Raw genomic sequence first — 18,432 nt, forward strand, 5'->3', positions numbered from 1 at the left:
TAAGTCAGAGAAAAATAATTACCATATGATTTCACTTATATGCAGAATCTAAAAAAAAACAAAACAAACCAAAAAAGGCAGAAACAGACTCATAAATACAGAGAACTAACTCATGGTTGCCAGAGTGGAGGAGGGAGGGGGATGGGCAAAATGGGTGAAGGGGAGTGGGAGATAAAGGCTTCCAGTTATGGAATGAATAAGCCATGGGGATGAAAGCTACAGCAACACAGGGAATATAGTCGATGGGACTGTAACAACACTGTATGGTAACAGATGGCAGCTACACTTGTGGTGAGCACATTATGTATACGGTTGTCCAATCACTATGTTGTACACCTAAAACTAATGTAACCTTGTGTGTCAACTATACTTCAATTGAAAAAGAAAACAAAACAAAACCTTGTGAATTTAAAAATAAGACAATAAATGTGAACTGAAAAAGGTCCAGAGAGAACCTTCTCTAAACACGAGCAAGCTTGCTGGTTGCAGAGCAGTAGACAGGGACCCCACAGAAACAAACGCAGTAAGAAAAAGAGAAATCACCAGAGGTGAAGTCAGTGAAGAAGGAAAGCTATCCTCAACACCTTAAGACTGAGAATGCTTCAGGGCGCCTGGGTGGCTCAGCTGGTTAAGCGACTGCCTTCGGCTCAGGTCATGATCCTGGAGTCCCGGGATCGAGTCCCACATTGGGCTCCCTGCTCAGCAGGCTGTCTGCTTCTCCCTCTGACCCTCCCCCCCTCATGCTCTATCTCATTCTCTCTCTCAAATAAATAAATAAAATCTTTAAAAAAAAAAAAGACTGAGAATGCTTCAAGGACACTAGATTACAGACAACCCAGTAATATGTACTTTTACTGATCAAGAATCTTAAAGCCAATCCAAGTAACTGTGAATTTTAGCTCACCTTTAAATCTTTCAGGGGGATTTCCAAGTATTTTTGGATTGCGTGAGACCATATTACTTCAATATCTGCCAGAACAGCCGTAAGGGAGCCCCCAGGTCCCGGGTGAATATTTAACTGACCTCTTCTGATAGGCCAGTGAATATTATAACAGTCCAATGGATTAACGTACAAGGCCTAGAAAAAAGATGGGGAGATGAATATATTGTTAAAACTTCTCTTGGGCTTTTTCTGGATTCACATTAAAATATCTAAGACCAGAGTTATGATTAACATTTGTTGACTCTTCCAAATGTTGAGAGTGCTGAGTATCTAACATCACAGCAGCCTGTGTGAGTATCCAGATCTGCAAGGAAGATTATGAATTCTAGGAAACAACTAGAACTGGATGGCACTGCAAAGTTCCCTACCTCTTCTCCCACCAAAAACTCTGGGTGATGAGATGTGTTTGTCCACTTATTTCCAGAACAGTGATCTAAAATTGCAGGTCGCATCTGCTTGTTGTAGGAGCGTGCCTGAAACACCAGAAAATTCTCTGAATTTATGTAAGAAAAAAGGGGAGGGGAGAGGAGAAATGTAGTATGAATTCTCTTTTCTTCTCTCTCTCATAGACCAGATACAGCAGCAAAAGTTAATCACAAATCCTACATACTTGGCAAAATACTAACTGGTCACAAAAAGATGCTCTTGGCCTTTTCCAAAATTGTGATTTTTTTCCCATGGTTTTAATAACTTAGGCTGTGATTCATAGCCAGTCCAAAATTAATATTGCACTCTGTTTAAAGCTGAATATACATCTATATATTATACCAACTCATGTCCATTTCTAATAGTATTTATCATATTAAAATGGCAATTATAGTAAGAATATTGCTTCCCACCAAGATCCTGGAATTAGACACTTAAGAGTCTCAAGTAAACTATAAATTTTTGTCAACTTGCCACAAGAAACACTATCTTTTAAATTATTTGGCTTGCCCAAGCATTTGCGACACTGATTTGGGTATTCTGTAGGTGGTTATGAATGGTTTTTCTTTCTTTTTTAAGGAAATTCCACCTTTAACTTGCATAATGAAATCAAGGGAGCACATGAATAGCACTTATGACGGAATAAATCTGAAGAGTTAAGACTGAACCTGTTCAGGGGACACGGGAATCCGTCTTGTACCATTTGACATCTTTTTAGACCATATTGCTTGATCCACCATTTTAAGGCCATTTTGTCTTTGTTCATTACTCTCTGGTTTCTGGGGGGAAAAAAATGAAAGTTGAGCAGCACAAAGGATTTACTTATTTATTTGTTTTTATTATTTATTTTTTTTATTATGTTATGTTAATCACCATACATCATTAGTTTTTGATGTAAGTGTTCCATGATTGTTTGTGTATAACACCCAGTGCTCCATGCAGAACGTGCCCTCCTTAATATACCCATCACCAGGAGCACAAAGGATTTAGTGAAAAGAGAAAGCCATGTGGCAAACTACTGATTTAATCCTCCAAGAGGAAATGCTCCCTCATAAACAAGGAGCAGCATTTCCTTAATTTTTGCCATATGTATCAATCTTAAGAATTCAAAGTAATCTTTTTATTATTTATAAATAAAAAAGTCAGAAAGGAACCCTCACCATAAACAAACTATTTGCAAAAATCTATAACCTCAAGTGAAGTTTAAGTGATAAAATTGTTCACGGTCCTAAGCACTGGATACCTACTTAGTATTTACAAAGTATTTTAGAGACTTTTCCAAACATCTACATAATTCTCATATTTACAATTTTGTAATAATGTTATATTCACTCGGGTTATTTTGTTTATTCAGCAGGTATTCAAGTCCCTGTGACATTGTAAAAAACACATCTATAAATATCCCCATGGAAGGTTACTGTTTTCTATCAACTTTTACTCCTGAGATTTATGTCCTATAGAACTATAAGATCCAAAGACATAAATGGATTTAGACTCTTATACCCTCAAGTTACACTTAAGCTTTGAAATGGACTTAGGTAGTCTTCCAGTTATGCTAAAAAAAGTGGAACCCTAAATAAAGCTTACTAACAGAAGTACAGAAATTTTAGGTTCCTAAAACTATCTTTCATCTAAAACTTAAAAGTGGATTACAATGCAATATGCATATTTTAACACCTACCATGAAAAATTCTTCTGATAATTACTATCTGCAAGGTAGGATAACGTAAATGCTAACTGCAAGGATATATACAGTCTTGCTTTTAAATTATAATTTGATCTAAGACTGAAGGAAGTGAAAATACAAACTCAATATAAACTCTAAGTATCTGGAAGAGAAAAATATGGCTGTTAAGAGACCTTAATGCATCACTTGAAGTGACTGACAATTCTGTATCTTCCATTAAAAATCACCTTCATCAATACCCAATTCATACTGATGGGTTAAAATAATTTTGATTTGCTTTTGTCATAATTATTTTTTTACAATCTAAAACCACTAGCTCACATGAAAAATGCTACTTGTAACCCTGAATGATGTTACTATTTTAAAACACATTAAAGCTATGAAGATGTTAATTCAAGTATACACAGTATTCTTGGATGTCTAAGCTCCCCCAAGGAAACAACTGTGGGCTTTCTCTCCAGATCCTCCATTTCTGACTTACATTTAGTCCCTCCCTGAGGAGCCAGTTGTCCTTGTATAGTGGCTGCCCTTGTTGTTTGTGTCTTCGTGCAATGACATGAGGAATGCTAGCAGGAAGTGTGTCTGTGGCTCGACCAATCCTTAAGGTTGTTGAACCTGGATGTATGACAACAATGAAGTTGCTCTGGATTTGCTGCAAATACAAAACACAGGAGTGTGACCTTAGTAAATAATATACAGGTAACAAGTTAAAAAACATACAGGTAACAGGCTAGACTAAGAAGTGAGTTCCCTGTAATAACTATCAGGCTCACAGGTATCAAAATAATTCAGTGAAGGTAGCTCTTGAGAGGCGTCCAGTTATTGCTCTCTACCTGAATGCAAACTCATTTCATATTTCTGTGCTCCCAGGATCTGACTCACAGTACATAGGTCAACATCTGTTTAAATGAATGAAACCATAAATATCCAATGCAAGTCAACGTTACTACAATTACTGAGCATTTCTGTGCCAGGTACTGGGGGTACAATGGTGACCAAGACAAAATCCTGACCACGAGAGAACTTTCAGTTTACTAGGGGAAACAGACAAGGAGTAAGTATAGGGAATACTACAACTAGCAAAATACTAGCTAAATCTGAATCTCCTAAAGATGTTTGTAAATAAAAAACTAGACCCTAAGCCTCCACTACAAATTTTCTGATTCAGAATTTCCAGGGAGAGAGCCTAGATATCTGCAACTTTCAAAAGTTCCTGAGGTGATCAGTATGATCCCTCAGGTTTGACAATCACTGGTTGAACAGGTTAGGGGAGAAATTCACATAAGCACAGAATTATGATTTTGTAATGCTGGAAAGTAAGGCTTTATACATCAACCACTTCTGAGTGTATGCATAAGCCACATTTTGCTCATTGTTTTTTAAAACACTTTACCCCTTGTTAGTTCTGTGCTATTTACTTAATCTGGCAAAAGTCTGGGGTTAAAATGCCAGAGTTCACTATTCTATCCTCATAGGTCAGAAAACTTCGCTGCATTTCACAATCCATTCTTGGGAAATGGTGGTCAACAAGAAATGACAAAGCAGCATGTATCAGGACAGTGGAGTGATTCCTGTGGGCTTTACTTTTAGATGGTAATTGTTTCAGATCTGTAATTTGCAAGGGGGGCAGAACATAATCTGCATCAGCTGGGGAACCTTGACCTTGTAAACTTACTGAGGGACCCAGAGTTTCAGCAGAGAGCAAGGGAAGTAGGGACTCCAACGATCCCTGTGACAACAGGATCCCCTCTGTGGAGAACCACCATTCGTACACGACTCCCGAGCCTGCACCTACTCTGCCCTGCCCTTGAGCTACAGTTGTGTTTTCTTGCATGACTCCATTTAAAACATTTCCATAGCTTGCCCGTAAGATAAAGTCCAGAACCTGTGAGATCAAGATTCTGTCTACTTCTCTTGCCTTACTCAAGAACCACCTCCTTTCTGGTCTCTTTAATCTTCTCAATCTAGATCTCTCTTGATTTCTTAACTCACCACACTGACTTCTAGGTCTTCACACAGGTAACTCCCTTTGCCTGCTATGTCCTTTCTCCCTGGTAAATCTTACTTCTCCCTTTAGTTCTGAAGTTAAATGTCATTAAACTAGGTTTGCTTATCCCCTGGAAATATAATTTTCATGGCACCTGTCATGCTTGTAATTATTTACTGCCTGCCCTCCCAATGCACAAAAACCTACATGTAAGAAGGGATCACTTCTGTCTTATTCACTACTCTATGCCCAGGCACACAGGAGCCTAGGAGGTGTTTGTTGAACGCACCTCTTTCACATGGTTGGCATGATGTTAAATAGTACTTCCCAAGCTTTTTTGTGGTATGGCAGACATTTGTGCAGTAGATTGGAGTAAAAAGATGAAGCTGCTTGCCATCAGGGATACCTGTGCCTCATTTACAGCACACAGGCCGCAGCACATTGACTGGAACGCTCTGGGGTTAGTAATGGCAGTTTTCCAAAGTGTGGACAAATATTTTTTAATAATTACTTATTTACTTTAACATATTAGGAAAAAACTAGCCAGTACATCCCACAAATCATTTCCCGAATATTACTGCTTAAACAAGACTGAGTAAAAAAGTTACTAAGCAACTAATGGATATGAAAAAGCCACAGAGAACATGGAAAAATTAAAGGGTGTTTGTTATACAGCTGACTTAAGTTAAGGAAATGCTGCTGTCCCTGTTAGGGGCCCAGGCTAGGTATTCACACATTTGGCTTCAAATTCAAACTGCACCACTTCCTCACTCTGGATGAAGTTCCTACCTCAGAGTTATTGTGAGGATTAAGCTAATCATACAGCTCAGTCTGGCTAGCTCTTCCAAAGTTCTCTACTGCCTTCCAGAAGAAAGCAGACTCTGGCTGACCCTCATGATAGGCTCTGCTAAGATCTCCAGTGTCACCTTTTGTTCTTTCTTCCTCACTTCTGACATCCTGATCACCAAAACTTCATATGCTCTCCCGGACCAGCTCTCTTCCACACTGTTTTCCTTCCCTGAGATTCCCCCTGGCTAAGTCCTAATCATTCTTCAGGTCTTGGTCCTGAGGTCACGTCCTTTAAACTGTCCCTGGCCATCGGGGCCAGAGGAGGTACCTGCTTTTTGTGCCCAGTACTTCCCTATGGCCTTCTGCACTAGCCCATCCCACGCCATGCCCTAATACCTGCAGCCCCGCGCCCAACTGTGAGCTCTACCTTCCTGCTTCCCACTCACAGAATGAGAGAATCCTAGAGGGTGGGAACCGCAAAGCCCTTACAGACCATCCAGTCGGCTGCCTCAACTAGACAGGTGGAGAAACAGGCCTGTGCAACAGTAAGAACCACCCTTGCGGTTTACCGTGAGCCCGCACGGTGCTATATATCCTACAGCTGCCTGGCCAGTTGGGTGTTATCCTTAACCCATCCACCAGTTAGGAAGCTGCCTCAGAGATGTCCAACATGAAATTGAGCATTTCAATGCTTCCTTACTTTTGCTGTGAATTTGCCCATTTTCCTACGGCAACGTTGATATTTCTTTTCACTGATCAGTAAGAATACATACACACATACACACACACACACACACAAGTCCTTTGCTTGCCATGCAACTGCAAATAATTTTTTCTGGTTAGTAGGCTTTACTCTTGTTCTGGTTTTGACACACAAACTCTTCATGTCTATTCAGACAATCGTCTGCCTTTTTTCCTAGCGTTATACTTGGACTCCACTCCCTGAGGTTTCCTTCACAGAGGAATACGCCTGCCCCGCCAACTGTGTCTGCCCGGTGCTAAACTCTACCTGCGGTCACTGACACCCCACAACAGCTTGGAAGGTAGGTGAAGGCTGGGTCCCGGGTCCGCGGCCGGCCGCGGAGGAAACCACCCCCTTCACCACCCCCCGCGGGGGGGCGTGGGCCGGAAGCCTCGCGTCGCCGCCTGCTTTCCCGGTCCCGCCCCGCCGGAAGGCCCTCGCCGAGACCCGCCCCCGGCGCCGCGTCTCACCTCCTGCAGCGACTCCGGCACCAGCGCGGGCACGATGGGTCGTTTCACGCCGCGCTGCTCCTTTTCCTTCTCCCCGCCCTTCTCCTTCCCGTTCTCCGTATCCCCCTTCTCCGCCTGGGTCATCGCGGCCGCGGGCGCCCACCGGCCTCCGCCCTCAGGGACGCGCCGCACCCGCCGGAGCTGGAGGGGCCCTGCGCACGCGTAGCCTCTCAGCCGGCTGCCCGGCAACCAAGATGGCCGTCGGGCAGCCGCCCGGGAGACTTCCGGGAAAGCGGAGGGGCGGAGCCGCCCGGAGGAGGTGGACGCGGCGGGGGTGGGGCGTGGATGGGTGGGTGTTGCTGTGATTGGTCCTGGCGGTAGCATGCCCACAGCGGACTTGGTTTTATTTTGAGCGCTCACCAAGGAGCAGCTAGTACCCGGCATCGCGCTTCGCTCACAGCTGCTGGCTTCCCAGACTCCACACATACTCCTAGTCCTCATACTGCGCTGGTTATGCTCAGTCCAGCCTCTGATGTTAAGGTGTTCTTGAGTTAGGGCGCCTCACACCACACCCCTTGGATGACTTTATCCAGTTTCATGGCTTTACATATGAAGGTAATTCCCAAATACGTGATTCCAGTCTGGAAGTCTCCTTGAGATCCAGACTGATAACCAATTGCCTATTTGGTATCTCCATTTGGATGTCCACAAGGCGTTACAAATGAGCCCAAACTGGAACTCTTGATCCGCCCCGCCTCCCCCGTGCCAAAAAAAACCCTACTGCCACTTTCACCAACTCAGTAAATACCAGGTTGATTCTTCAGTTGTCCAATTCATCAGCAAATCTGGTAGTCGCTAAAATACATCTTGAAGGAACCCACTTCTCCACTCCTACTGCTACTACTTAGCCCGAACTTGTATCATCTCACGTGGGCTGTAAAAGCCTTATAGCCCAACCCCCTGCTTGGTCTTTCTTTAGTCTGTTCTTAATTCAGTTGCCCAAGTGTCAAGTTGTAAAGTGTGTAGTTAAGTCAGTACTACAGACCCAGCACTCATTTAATACCACCAATGTGTCATCTCAAAAATTAAACCCATGCTTTGTTTCCCCTTGCTCATGGAACAGAATCTAAACTAACCACAGCCTAGAAAACCATTCTTAATCCAGTCCTTGCTACATCTCTAAATTCACCTCCTCTCTCTCCTTCTGTTGGCATTTCCAGCTACACTTACTTTCTTTCAGCTTCTCAGACATGCCAAGCCCTTCCCGTCATTGAGCCATCACTCATGTTGTCCCCTTTGCCTTGGGTGCTCTTCCCTCAGCTGGCTTTCTCAGCCTGTCTCAACTCAAATGTTACCTCAGAGAAGCCTCCCTGTTATCTTATTTCCTTTGAAGCAGGAATTAAGTCTGTATTTAACTTGCCTGCTGTTTCCCACACTAGAAAGCAAGCTCCATGAAGAGGAACTTTGTCTTATTCACCATTGTTATCTTCAGCACATAGTAGGCGCCCAATAATTATTTGTGGATTAAATACTGATGAATGAAGCATCCCTTGAAGTAGGAATTTAATCCCCACTTCACAGATGAGTACACTGGGATAGAATGACCTAACTTACTCAGGAGCATAAGCTATTGAGAGCAAGGACAAGATTTGAACACAAGCTACTCAGGCTACATTTCTGCCCTACAGCAGTCTACCTCATGCTCAGAGTGAGAGAGCTAAATATCGGAGGAAGTCAGGACTATAGAATAGCCCTAAAGAGTCCTGCAGAGGAGTTAGGTGGAGGGCCAGGGGGGCGGGGATCATGAATCACACACACAGAGAAGCCGTCATGTCCCGAGACTGCCCAGGTCTCCTCCCCACTTAAGTGATTTGACAGAATGACTCTGCCATTCACTAGTCATACAATCACAAAACTTTGCTGAACCCTTGCATGTTATCTATATAATGCAAACATCATCTACCTACTGTAGTGTGTCAGAATTAATATGTAAAACATAAAAATGTCTGACAGACTTGAGTGGTCAGTAAACTGTCTCTGTTATCCTTAACCTGAAAATTGTCTTATAATTGCCCCTTATGTTTGAAGATCAGTATGTCACTACATCTCCATTTCCTGGCAAATAGGGTTGAATACTTCCAAATACTTGAACAAATACTTCCAAATAAATATAAAAATGCTTTTACCAAGGGCGCCTGGGTGGCTCAGTCGGTTAAGCATCTGCCTTTGGCTCAAGTCATGATCCCAGGGTCCTGGGGTCGAGCCCCGTGTTAGGCTCCCTGCTCAGTGGGGAGTCTGCTTCTTCCTTGGCACACCCCACCCCCCCGCTTGTGTGCTCACTCTCTCAAAATGTTAAAAAAAAAAAATGCTTTTACCTGAAACACTTTGGTTCAAAGACTGTTCAACACAAAGCAGAATTATCTGTATTATTCATTTTTCCAAGGTATTTCAGTGCCTATTCCATGTAGACACTGTTCGAAGCATTGGGGTAAAAAAGACAAAATCCCTACCCTCACTGAGCTTCCATTCTAGTGAAAGAATATGAGAGTTACCAGCGTTCATGGGGGTGAAAGCCAACAGGCAGTATCTTAAGCAATGATTTAGAATTCAAATTTGTCAATATAACACAGAAGTCTATGATTTTAAAGACCACCTAGCCAATCATCATTTTGTAGTTCAGGTTTGTTGGTTATGGCTTTATAATTACCCTGATAATTATATCTGGTAGCAAACCTGATACTCTGTATTAAAGATTCATAGGACAAATATGTTTCAAGATAAAATTGTATGTATACTACTGGAATAAATACAATGTGATTTATTTATAAATGAGAACAAATTAACAATGAATACTATTTCAGAAGTTAAAGAGGTGACACTAATTGTACTGAATACACAACGTTTTATTTTTCTTCAAATCGAGTTTTTTAATTATACAAAGATGAGAAGTCAAGTTCTGTAACCTAAAAATATTTACTTATTAAAACTACATTAATACTTTCATAAACTATACAAAATGATGAGACAAACATGTACATTTATAGAACTGCATGTCAGTCATGCCAGATCCCTGGGGAGGGAATTCCCAGCACGACCTCATTTGTCTGTGAGGACACAGAGCAATCCTTGTTCAGGCATACACATTCAATTCCTTGTCCAGCATGGTCAGTGCTCTACTTCTTGATGGTTTCCCTCAGTTATGAATGTGCATGTCCACTTGTCTGCTTCCTAGAGCAGACATTTACCTAAAAGAAAGTGTTTAACAATCAGTTACTAGTTATTAATTTGGATCTGCACCAAAAAAACCCAACAATTTTTTTTTCAAAAGATACTTTGATAACAAAATTCAATAAATTTTTCAAGGGCTAAGATATATTTTTCCAAATAAGATGTCTGAATAATAACAAAATAGTGGGTAACTTCTATTTTCCTGAAGAAAACTTCCCTAAGAAGATATTTTCCAAAATGAAATCTCTGCAGAGTAATTTCAGATTTTAAGTTACCTTCCTCATCCACCAGCCATTGGAGGAGGACTAGGGCCACGTAGATGATTAATTCGACCCATTCTTCTGGGAGGGTTGCCTGGTGGCCTAATAAAAGAAAAATTTAATTTCTACTGTTTAGTAGACATCAAGTGGTTCCTTTCAAACACTCAGACCCCTTTCTTTATTTAAAATAGGAACTAACCAATTAGATCAGCAGTTGAGAAAATTCAAATAGTTACAGGGACCAGACACTTAACGTACATGAGAAAAGTGAGTCAAGCAAGAAATTGTGATGACCTAACAGTACTTCCTGTAAATAAACGCCCAAATGAAACCCAGCTCCATGGAAATACAAGTCCAACCCCGTGCCGCTTCATCTTCTCTTTTTTGATTTAGAGGGAAATCCAGATTCTAAAGTGAAATCTCTAGCTTTAATGGTGGTCATCAGTTTTCATCCTCTAATTTAGACTTTTCCCATAGGATATTTGATATACATTTTAGCTTTGTCAAATTGACTCTAATTATCAAATCAGAGGCAACTTGACTTAATTTACAGTAAGGCATTAATTTTGTGAAACAGATTTTAAACCTTTTATTTCCATGAGCCTATATCTATCCATCTATAATATTTAACTTAATTAAAATTACAGAGTGGTAAAATATCTATTATCAATTTAAAAAGTTCTACCCTCTTCCATCATCATATCTGGAATCAGAGGAGCTTCCATATCCTCTTCTCTTTTTCACATCTTGCTGAAGCAGAGTCTTGAAACTGAAACAAGGGGCAGAAAACAAAAATACCACTTTCAACATTATAAAATGTATCTCCATAGTTTCGGTTATGTCTGTGAACAGATGACTAAACCAACTTAGTTCCAACCCCACGTTTCTCGAAGCCAGCTGGACAACACCATGTAGCACATGTCTACACAGGTGCTATGTTCTGGGCCAAAGCCACCATTCCTTGTCTTTCTTACATGCTAATAGGTCTCCTTGACAGAGTCTAGGAGTGACTCTGAAACCGGAGCCATCCCCAACTTCCTTCCTCCACTCAGCTGTCAGGCCTGAGTCTGTTTTTACAGTACTGCACATTCATTTCCCCCACATTTCCCATGCCAACAGACTACCTAATGCTACCTTGATGAGGGAGGAGCCTAAGGTGGTGTGCCAGAGACACAGGGCTTCTGGGAATCTATCTGAATGGAATTTTCTTTACTTGTGGACGGGAAAGAATTTAAGTTAAAACAATATTTAAAAAAAAACAACAGGGAGTAGGTGAAATGTGAGACTTTAAGGAAGTTTTGCACTGGGTAACTTAAGGCCCCTCTGTCCCACTGTATTTTTCTACAGAACCATCTCTTCCATTTTTCCCCCCTTCTATTTATGCTACATGCAGTCATCAGATTAATCTTTTTAAATCAAAGCGACAATCCAATTAAGTATAAAGATCACAATCTGCTATTCAAACTTCTCTGCCATCTTCCCTGTGTTTCTTCCACCTGGAGTAACTTCTTCTGATGTCCACCTCCCACAATCATGCCCAGCCCAACACCCATTGTAGTATGAATTCAGTCAACGAAGGAAGGGGCAGTCTTCCACATCTCTGCACCCCTGCAGTTCTATGCCATGTGACATTCAAATATAAATATATATATATTAGCATGAGTAAGACTTGTTGGCAGTTGATGAACAATTTTCACAAAACAGCATGGGAAAAACCAAAAAATGCATTTAACTAAGAATTGCTTGAAATTATGGTAGAGTTTAAATTTTTGTCTCCTGTGTCAAATCTAACAATTTAAAAAACAAATTTACTACTTGGGATATTTTTTATCAAGATCTAACTCCCCTTGTTGGTTTATTGTATAATATGGAGTAAAAGCTGCACACACTACAGCTGAAACAGCAGAGAGAAAGTGAGGCACTGTCATTTGGCATTAGAATAGGGAAGCCTGGTCCCATAGATGCAGATTGAAATGGTTACCACCAAGGCTAAGCCACAGTCAAGCTACTTAACTATCATATTCATACTCGTCAGATGTTTGGGGCAGCTTTACCACCACAAAAGTCTTAATTTCACTTAGCAAAGCTAATAATTAAAATATATACATTATAATTAAAAACCGTTTCAGAAAAGCTCAGCTTGTTTAAGAACCTCAACATAATGTACCTAATGTACTTCTGTTAACTTAAATATCAGGGCTAGTAAGAGCAGTTAACACTTACAACAAAACCACAAACTCTGCTATTCCCCAGAAGAAATCTGTTATCAAAGATAATCTCCATGGGGACTGACTCCGGCTGTCCAATACTTGTCCTACAGACAAGAAAAAAGAAACTTCAGTTAGTACTACAAATCCCTGACACAACATGTATTACAATTAGTTGCTTAGGGAACAATAAGACTCAGTTTTCAACTTGTTCACTCTTCCAGATGGCCAACACAAGGAAAGGTTTGTTATGTGTGCATCCTTCTAAGGAAGGGTTCAGGGAAGTAAAGCTCTATGATCTAGGGGTCATTCTTTTAACATGTCAAATGTTTTCCTATGTCCCTAATTTTGGTGAGTGACAATTCAGGTATTCTTTTCTCTTTTTAAATTGTGGCAAAATATAAATTAAAAAATTCCCATTTTAACCATTTTTAAGTGTACAGCTCTATGGCATTAAGTACATTCACACTGTTGTACAACCATCACCATCTTCCATCTCCAGAACTTTTTAAATCTTCCCCCAGCTGAAACTCTGTACCCACTCAACACGAACTCCGCTTTTCTCCCTTCCCCTACTTCCTGGCAACCACCCTTTTACTTTCTGTCTCTATGAATTTGACTGCTCTAGGAACCTTATATGAGGAATCAGACAGTATTCTTACTTAGATGACAGGCTTATGTCTTCAAGTCTCATCCATGTTGTAGATGTGCCAAACTTCCTTCTTTTTAAGGCTGACTAATATTCCATCATGTGTACAGGCCACATTTTGTTTATGCATACATCTGTTGATGGACACTAGGTTGCTTCCACCCACTGGCTATTGTGACAATTCTGCTATGAATGCCGGCGCATGAATCTCTGTTTATTCCAGTATTTTGAGGAAACAAATGGAATGAGTGAATATAGAAGAATATTCACACCACTTCCACTTTCCTAAATGTGAAAATATTTCTTTTCACTTGCAAAGTCTCTTTCCTGTATAAAAAAAGTTGTTTATACACACTCTTACAAATCTTTACAGTTATGTTAAAATTTCCATAAATCAAAGAGTCTGGGTGTTCTAAGTACTGAAGAGAATTTGCCTTGTTCATTAAAGTAACCACTATTTTTCTGTAATTCCACTGTAATGGGATGCTGTTGATTCCAATTATGGATTCCAGGTTTTTTTTTTAAGATTTATTTATTTGAGAGGGAGAGAAAGAGAAGACAGGCACACACTAGTGGGGGAAAGGGCAGAGGGCCAGAGGAACAAGCAGACTCCCCACTGAGCAGGGAGCCAGACACTGTGCTCAATCCCAGGACCCTGGGATCATGAGCTGAGCCGCGAAATCAGGAGTCGGACACCTAACTAACTGAGCCACCCAGATGCCCCTATGGACTCCAGTTTTGTCTTAAGCACAAATGAGGATCTATTTTTCAAACCACTTTATAATAATGGAGCTACATGAAAAGTTAGTGCTCTAGAGTTTTAAGCTTGAGAATTAAAAGGTCTGAATATTTTGGGAAAAGAGCTGTCAACCACCTCTCCTCTCCATTTTCTCAAGGGCTTCACCACACTCACCTCCACCCCCTCAGTCAGGGTCTACAATTCCTCTTTGTCTGCCTTACATTCAAGGATCCACTTGGACCTGAGCTCTCAATGGAGCTATTGACAAAAAAGGGATACACTTCAAGACAGAGCATGGGTGACGCTCTTGGTTCTGCCTCTTACTAGCTCTGCTTCATAGGCTGATGTGGTATTTTCCTGCTCTGAGAAAAAGTTTCGCAAGGCTAGTCATCATTTAGGATTGCTAAAGAAAAAGTCATGTGACAGTAAGAGAAATGTTTCCTCACTGTGAAGTGCTGATAAATTCAATCTTTCTAAAAGACATTTAACTAGAACACATCAATTCCTTCTTTGTGACTCTAAAGAACCCTTTGTATGCACTTGCATTGTTGTATCTTGCTTTTAGCACTTTTCCCTCCTAGTTTCCGAAGGCAGAAACCTCCTCTCCCAATATCCGCAGAGGGAAATAAGTTGCTTGGATATAACTGGCATTTCTCAACTATTAAAGTGAGATAAAAGGCCTTAATACGACCTTTATATTATTTATATGGATACTCTATTAAGGGACAGGTGAGGCTAGGTAGGGGAGAGATAGGTAGGGGGCTATGGGATCAGGCTCACAAAAATCACAAAAATATGGAGGCGTAGGGAAACCAGAGATAAGGGAACAAACCAGACCACCCTGGCCTAGGTGTCAGAGGTGGGGTCTTGTTATAACAGCTACTTGTGACCAACAAAGAATTATGGACCCTAAAAAGGAAGTAAGCCATTGAAGGTGTTATTACTAGTCCTTACTCAAAGGTGCTATCAATAGAGATGTTAAAAGGATTTAAGTTCCCTGGTTAGTTTTCTATAAAAGACCAACCGTAAAGGCCCTCAGTGGCAACCCTGTCAGGACCCCTCTCACTCCTGAGAGCTTTTTCTGTATCCTCACTTAATAAAACTCCATCGCTTTACTCACTCTCTTGTCCTCGAGATTCATTTTTCGACTCAGTGAGACAAGAACCTCACTCTCCCACTTCACTATGACAGTGCATACACACGAAGACATACTACAAAGAATTACTCAATAATGCATAAATAGAAGCTGCCAGCCACAAAGGATATAACACAAATTCTGCAAGTGCCCCAAATTAGATGAAACTTTGATGCTTTTGTGTAGGGTCCATCAACCTACTTGTTTCATTTTTAATTGGGCCAGGAGGAGGGGAGCCATTTTGAAGTGCAGAAAAATGCCAAGTGCACAGCCAGAAGACTTCTCACTCAATTACCTTAATCCTCTCTGAAGATAAACAGATGACTCAAATAGAACAAGGACCTAGCTCCAGCGATCCTGCTCAAGATTGCACCAAGGCATTGATTTCACCTGAATCAAACAGGTGGGCAGACAGTTTTGGCACTGGTCTGACCCAGTCATATTGTGTCCTTCCTTTCCAGACACTTTTTTAAATTAAAATTTATTTGTTTTGGAGAGAGCGAGAGATCAAGCGCAGCGGGTAGGGGCAAAGGGAGCGAGAATTCCAAGCTGACTCCCGGATGAGCGCGGAGCCCCAGGCGGGGCAGATCCCACTACCCCCCAGACCATGAGCCTCAGCTCAGCCAAACCAGTGTTCGATGACGCTCAACCGACTGAGCCACCCAGGTGCCACCAGACACTTTCTTTAGAGAGTCACTGTATTATGTCACTCTCACATTCTCTACTCTGGGACTAGTTACCTTGTTCCTACAGGGGGCGGTGCTTCTTACTGTGCCCCTTGGAATTAGGGCAAAAAAAATTACGTGTATGACTAGCTACCAACTCCTGGGGGCGGGGGAGGGGAAAGGGAAGCCTATTCTATTTACTTAATTCTCCTTATACATTATAGAGAAAGACCGTCTAGTCGATAACAGCAAGGACGCTGACAACAGTCACCTCTGCTCGGAACCCGACTGAACCATTAACTACCTTAGCGATGCTAGGCAACCTACTGGACCTAGGGGCGCTTCAGAATCTCCGCCCCCAAAACGGGATAACAAAACAACTACCTGAACAGGGCGCTGTAGAGATAGAATAGGTTTGATAGCGAAAAAGTTAAAACAGCGCCTCACACACGGGCGCTACGCAGACAGACGGTGTTAACCCTGTAGTCATTACTAGCTAAGGACGTGGGCGTCCGAGAGCAAAGACCACGTTGGCGACACCCAGTTAGAAGGTGGGCGAGGGCGCCAGGCAGCCGGCACCGTCGTCACCACCCGGACCTCGGCCCCCGCCTGCGGGCTCAGGGACGCTCGGCTGACGCGCCGCAGGGCCGAGCGACTTCAGGAAAGCGGCGCCGGGCCGGCGGGCGAGGATGGAAGAAACCCGGGTCCGGCTTCCCGGGCCAGCAGCCGCCCCCGAAGACCCTACAACTCACCATTCGAGATGTAAACCATCTTTACCCCGTGTTCCCGTCTTCTGGGGCGACTGAGGGGCTTGGCCCCTCTCGGCCTCGGTATCTCCCTCTGCGCCCCGCCCTTGAACGTCACAGCTCACGGTTAGACCAATCGGCGACGGAGGAAGGAGGTGGACAGAACCCATTGGCTGCTGGGACGGACACGCACACGACTGCCTTTTTTTTGCGTCGTCATGCTGGCGACTTCCGGTAGAGCGAGGGCTGCCGGGCAGGTGACCGGAAGTGATGTTTGGGACTTAACCCGTAATCGCGCGCTTTCGTGACTCCTGGAGTTGAGCATTGAAGAGTTCGTGTCCTCCGCTCTGTGAAGAGAACTTGTTTTCACTAGTTGCTTGATGGGCCCAGGGTCGGGAAGGCGAAGGCCTACATGTACAGTGGCTTGAAGAAGTACTGGCAGGAGGAAATTCCTGAGAATATTCCAGAAGTGTTGATATTTGAGGGTGTGGAGGGCAGTGCCTTCCTGCTGAAGCGGTGACCAAACCCTACGGAGCTTTATTGTCCTGTTTTCGGAATATACAGACAGGCACCCACTAGATGTCTTCATTCTTTGTAAAACCAGCGTTTTTGCTCTTGGTTCACTAGAAGCGAATGGAATTATTAGCTATTGTGAGGCAACCGTGAAAAATAAATCTGTAGCGCGAGACCGTTCTGTTACTGTTTCTTACTGATGGCCACGTGGCAATCTCATTCCTGTCTCAAGGCTTTTGTACTTGGCTGTCCTAAGCGAGGTGCTAATGGCTGTGACCCCCCCCCCCCCCCGCCAAGTCCCGAGTGCTCAAGCCACATGTCCGCTCGAAAAGGTTACCTTTTCGAGATGATTATATTTTGCACTTAATAGTGTTGGTTAAGATTTTAAGACTGTCCTAGAACAAACGTTTAATGTTGACTTTTGGGGGAACATTTACCCCCCAAAAAATGTATAATAGGAAAAGACCGCATCCTTTACTTCTTTTGAGATTTTTGCAGCACAATCATAGAGGATCATTTTTGCAAAAATATTGCAAAGGATCATTAATTGTACCAAGGACCTTTTTTAACCTGGACCATGTCCCTATCATCTCTTACCTGCTCTACTCTCCTTGCCTTCTAACTGAAATTTCAGCTTCCACCTTTGTCAGCCTTAACCAGTTTTTCACACTGCAGCAGGAGTGATTTTTTTTTATATAGAAATCATCTCATTCCCTTGTATATAACCTTTAAGACACTAAAATTTAGTGACTTCCTATTGCTCTTAGAATGAAATCCAGTTCCTTCTCATGGTCTACAGGCTTATCATGACCTGTCCACTTCATTGTGTGCCTTTCACTGTACCTTGTGCCACAATTCCCGCCCACATTGTGCTCTGCCAACATTGTTCTTTAGTTTCTGAAGCACGTCCAAGTTCTTTCATGCCTCCAAGACTCTGCACATACTTTTCCCTCCACCTGGAGTACTCTTCCCCTGGTTCCTTTCACATCACTTCCTTTTATCCTTCAGTTTAAGTGTCACCACTTCTGAATACCTTTTCCTGGCCACTCATCTCCATGATTATTTTCTCCATAGTGCTTGACAATGTGAAATTATTTTATTTATCCAGTAATTGATTTTTGTCTCTTTCAAGAAAATAAAAGATCTAAGAAGTCAGGAACCCCACCTGCCTTGTTGCTTTTTATATCTTCAAGTTTTATCATAGCCCTTGGCAGATAGTAGGTACCCAAATATTTGTTGGTTGACCTGGGGGTGGGGAGGGGTGGGG

General features: G+C 42.3%; 2 protein-coding genes across 5 annotated transcripts in view; both read right to left on the reverse strand.

Moving 5' to 3' along the window:
* ACTR8 (actin related protein 8) overlaps positions 1-7,293 on the reverse strand; it is an 18,169-nt gene extending 10,876 nt beyond the window's left edge. The window contains exons 1-5 of one of the 3 annotated variants that reach the window (XM_027583775.2): positions 7,045-7,293; positions 3,538-3,708; positions 2,038-2,148; positions 1,312-1,416; positions 905-1,078 (exon numbers count right to left, since the gene is read on the reverse strand). In XM_027583775.2, the coding sequence (XP_027439576.1) occupies positions 905-1,078; positions 1,312-1,416; positions 2,038-2,148; positions 3,538-3,708; positions 7,045-7,167 (684 nt within the window). In that variant the 5' untranslated portion in view covers positions 7,168-7,293. Of the gene's footprint in view, positions 1-904; positions 1,079-1,311; positions 1,417-2,037; positions 2,149-3,537; positions 3,709-6,841; positions 6,963-7,044 lie in introns of those variants that run through there. The other 2 variants (XM_027583777.2, XM_027583776.2) reach the window with 2 other exon arrangements.
* A 2,532-nt stretch (positions 7,294-9,825) lies between these two features.
* On the reverse strand, positions 9,826-16,805 carry SELENOK (selenoprotein K). 2 transcript variants are annotated; one of them, XR_003518545.1, is made up of 5 exons: positions 16,659-16,753; positions 12,735-12,825; positions 11,197-11,280; positions 10,527-10,613; positions 9,826-10,268 (listed from the first exon to the last, which is right to left on the reverse strand). XR_003518545.1 is itself a non-coding variant. In XM_027586814.1 (4 exons), the coding sequence occupies exons 1-4, from the start codon at positions 16,675-16,677 to the stop codon at positions 10,523-10,525; spliced, it is 285 nt and encodes a 94-aa protein (XP_027442615.1). In that variant the 5' UTR covers positions 16,678-16,805. The 2 variants fall into 2 exon arrangements, 1 of the variants encoding a protein (XP_027442615.1); XM_027586814.1 differs by lacking the exon at positions 9,826-10,268 and having other exon boundaries at positions 10,523-10,613; positions 16,659-16,805.
* Between the last annotated feature and the right edge of the window lie 1,627 nt (positions 16,806-18,432).

The sequence above is a fragment of the Zalophus californianus genome, chromosome 1 (assembly GCF_009762305.2).
Source record: "Zalophus californianus isolate mZalCal1 chromosome 1, mZalCal1.pri.v2, whole genome shotgun sequence".
Taxonomy (NCBI): Eukaryota; Metazoa; Chordata; class Mammalia; order Carnivora; family Otariidae; genus Zalophus; species Zalophus californianus.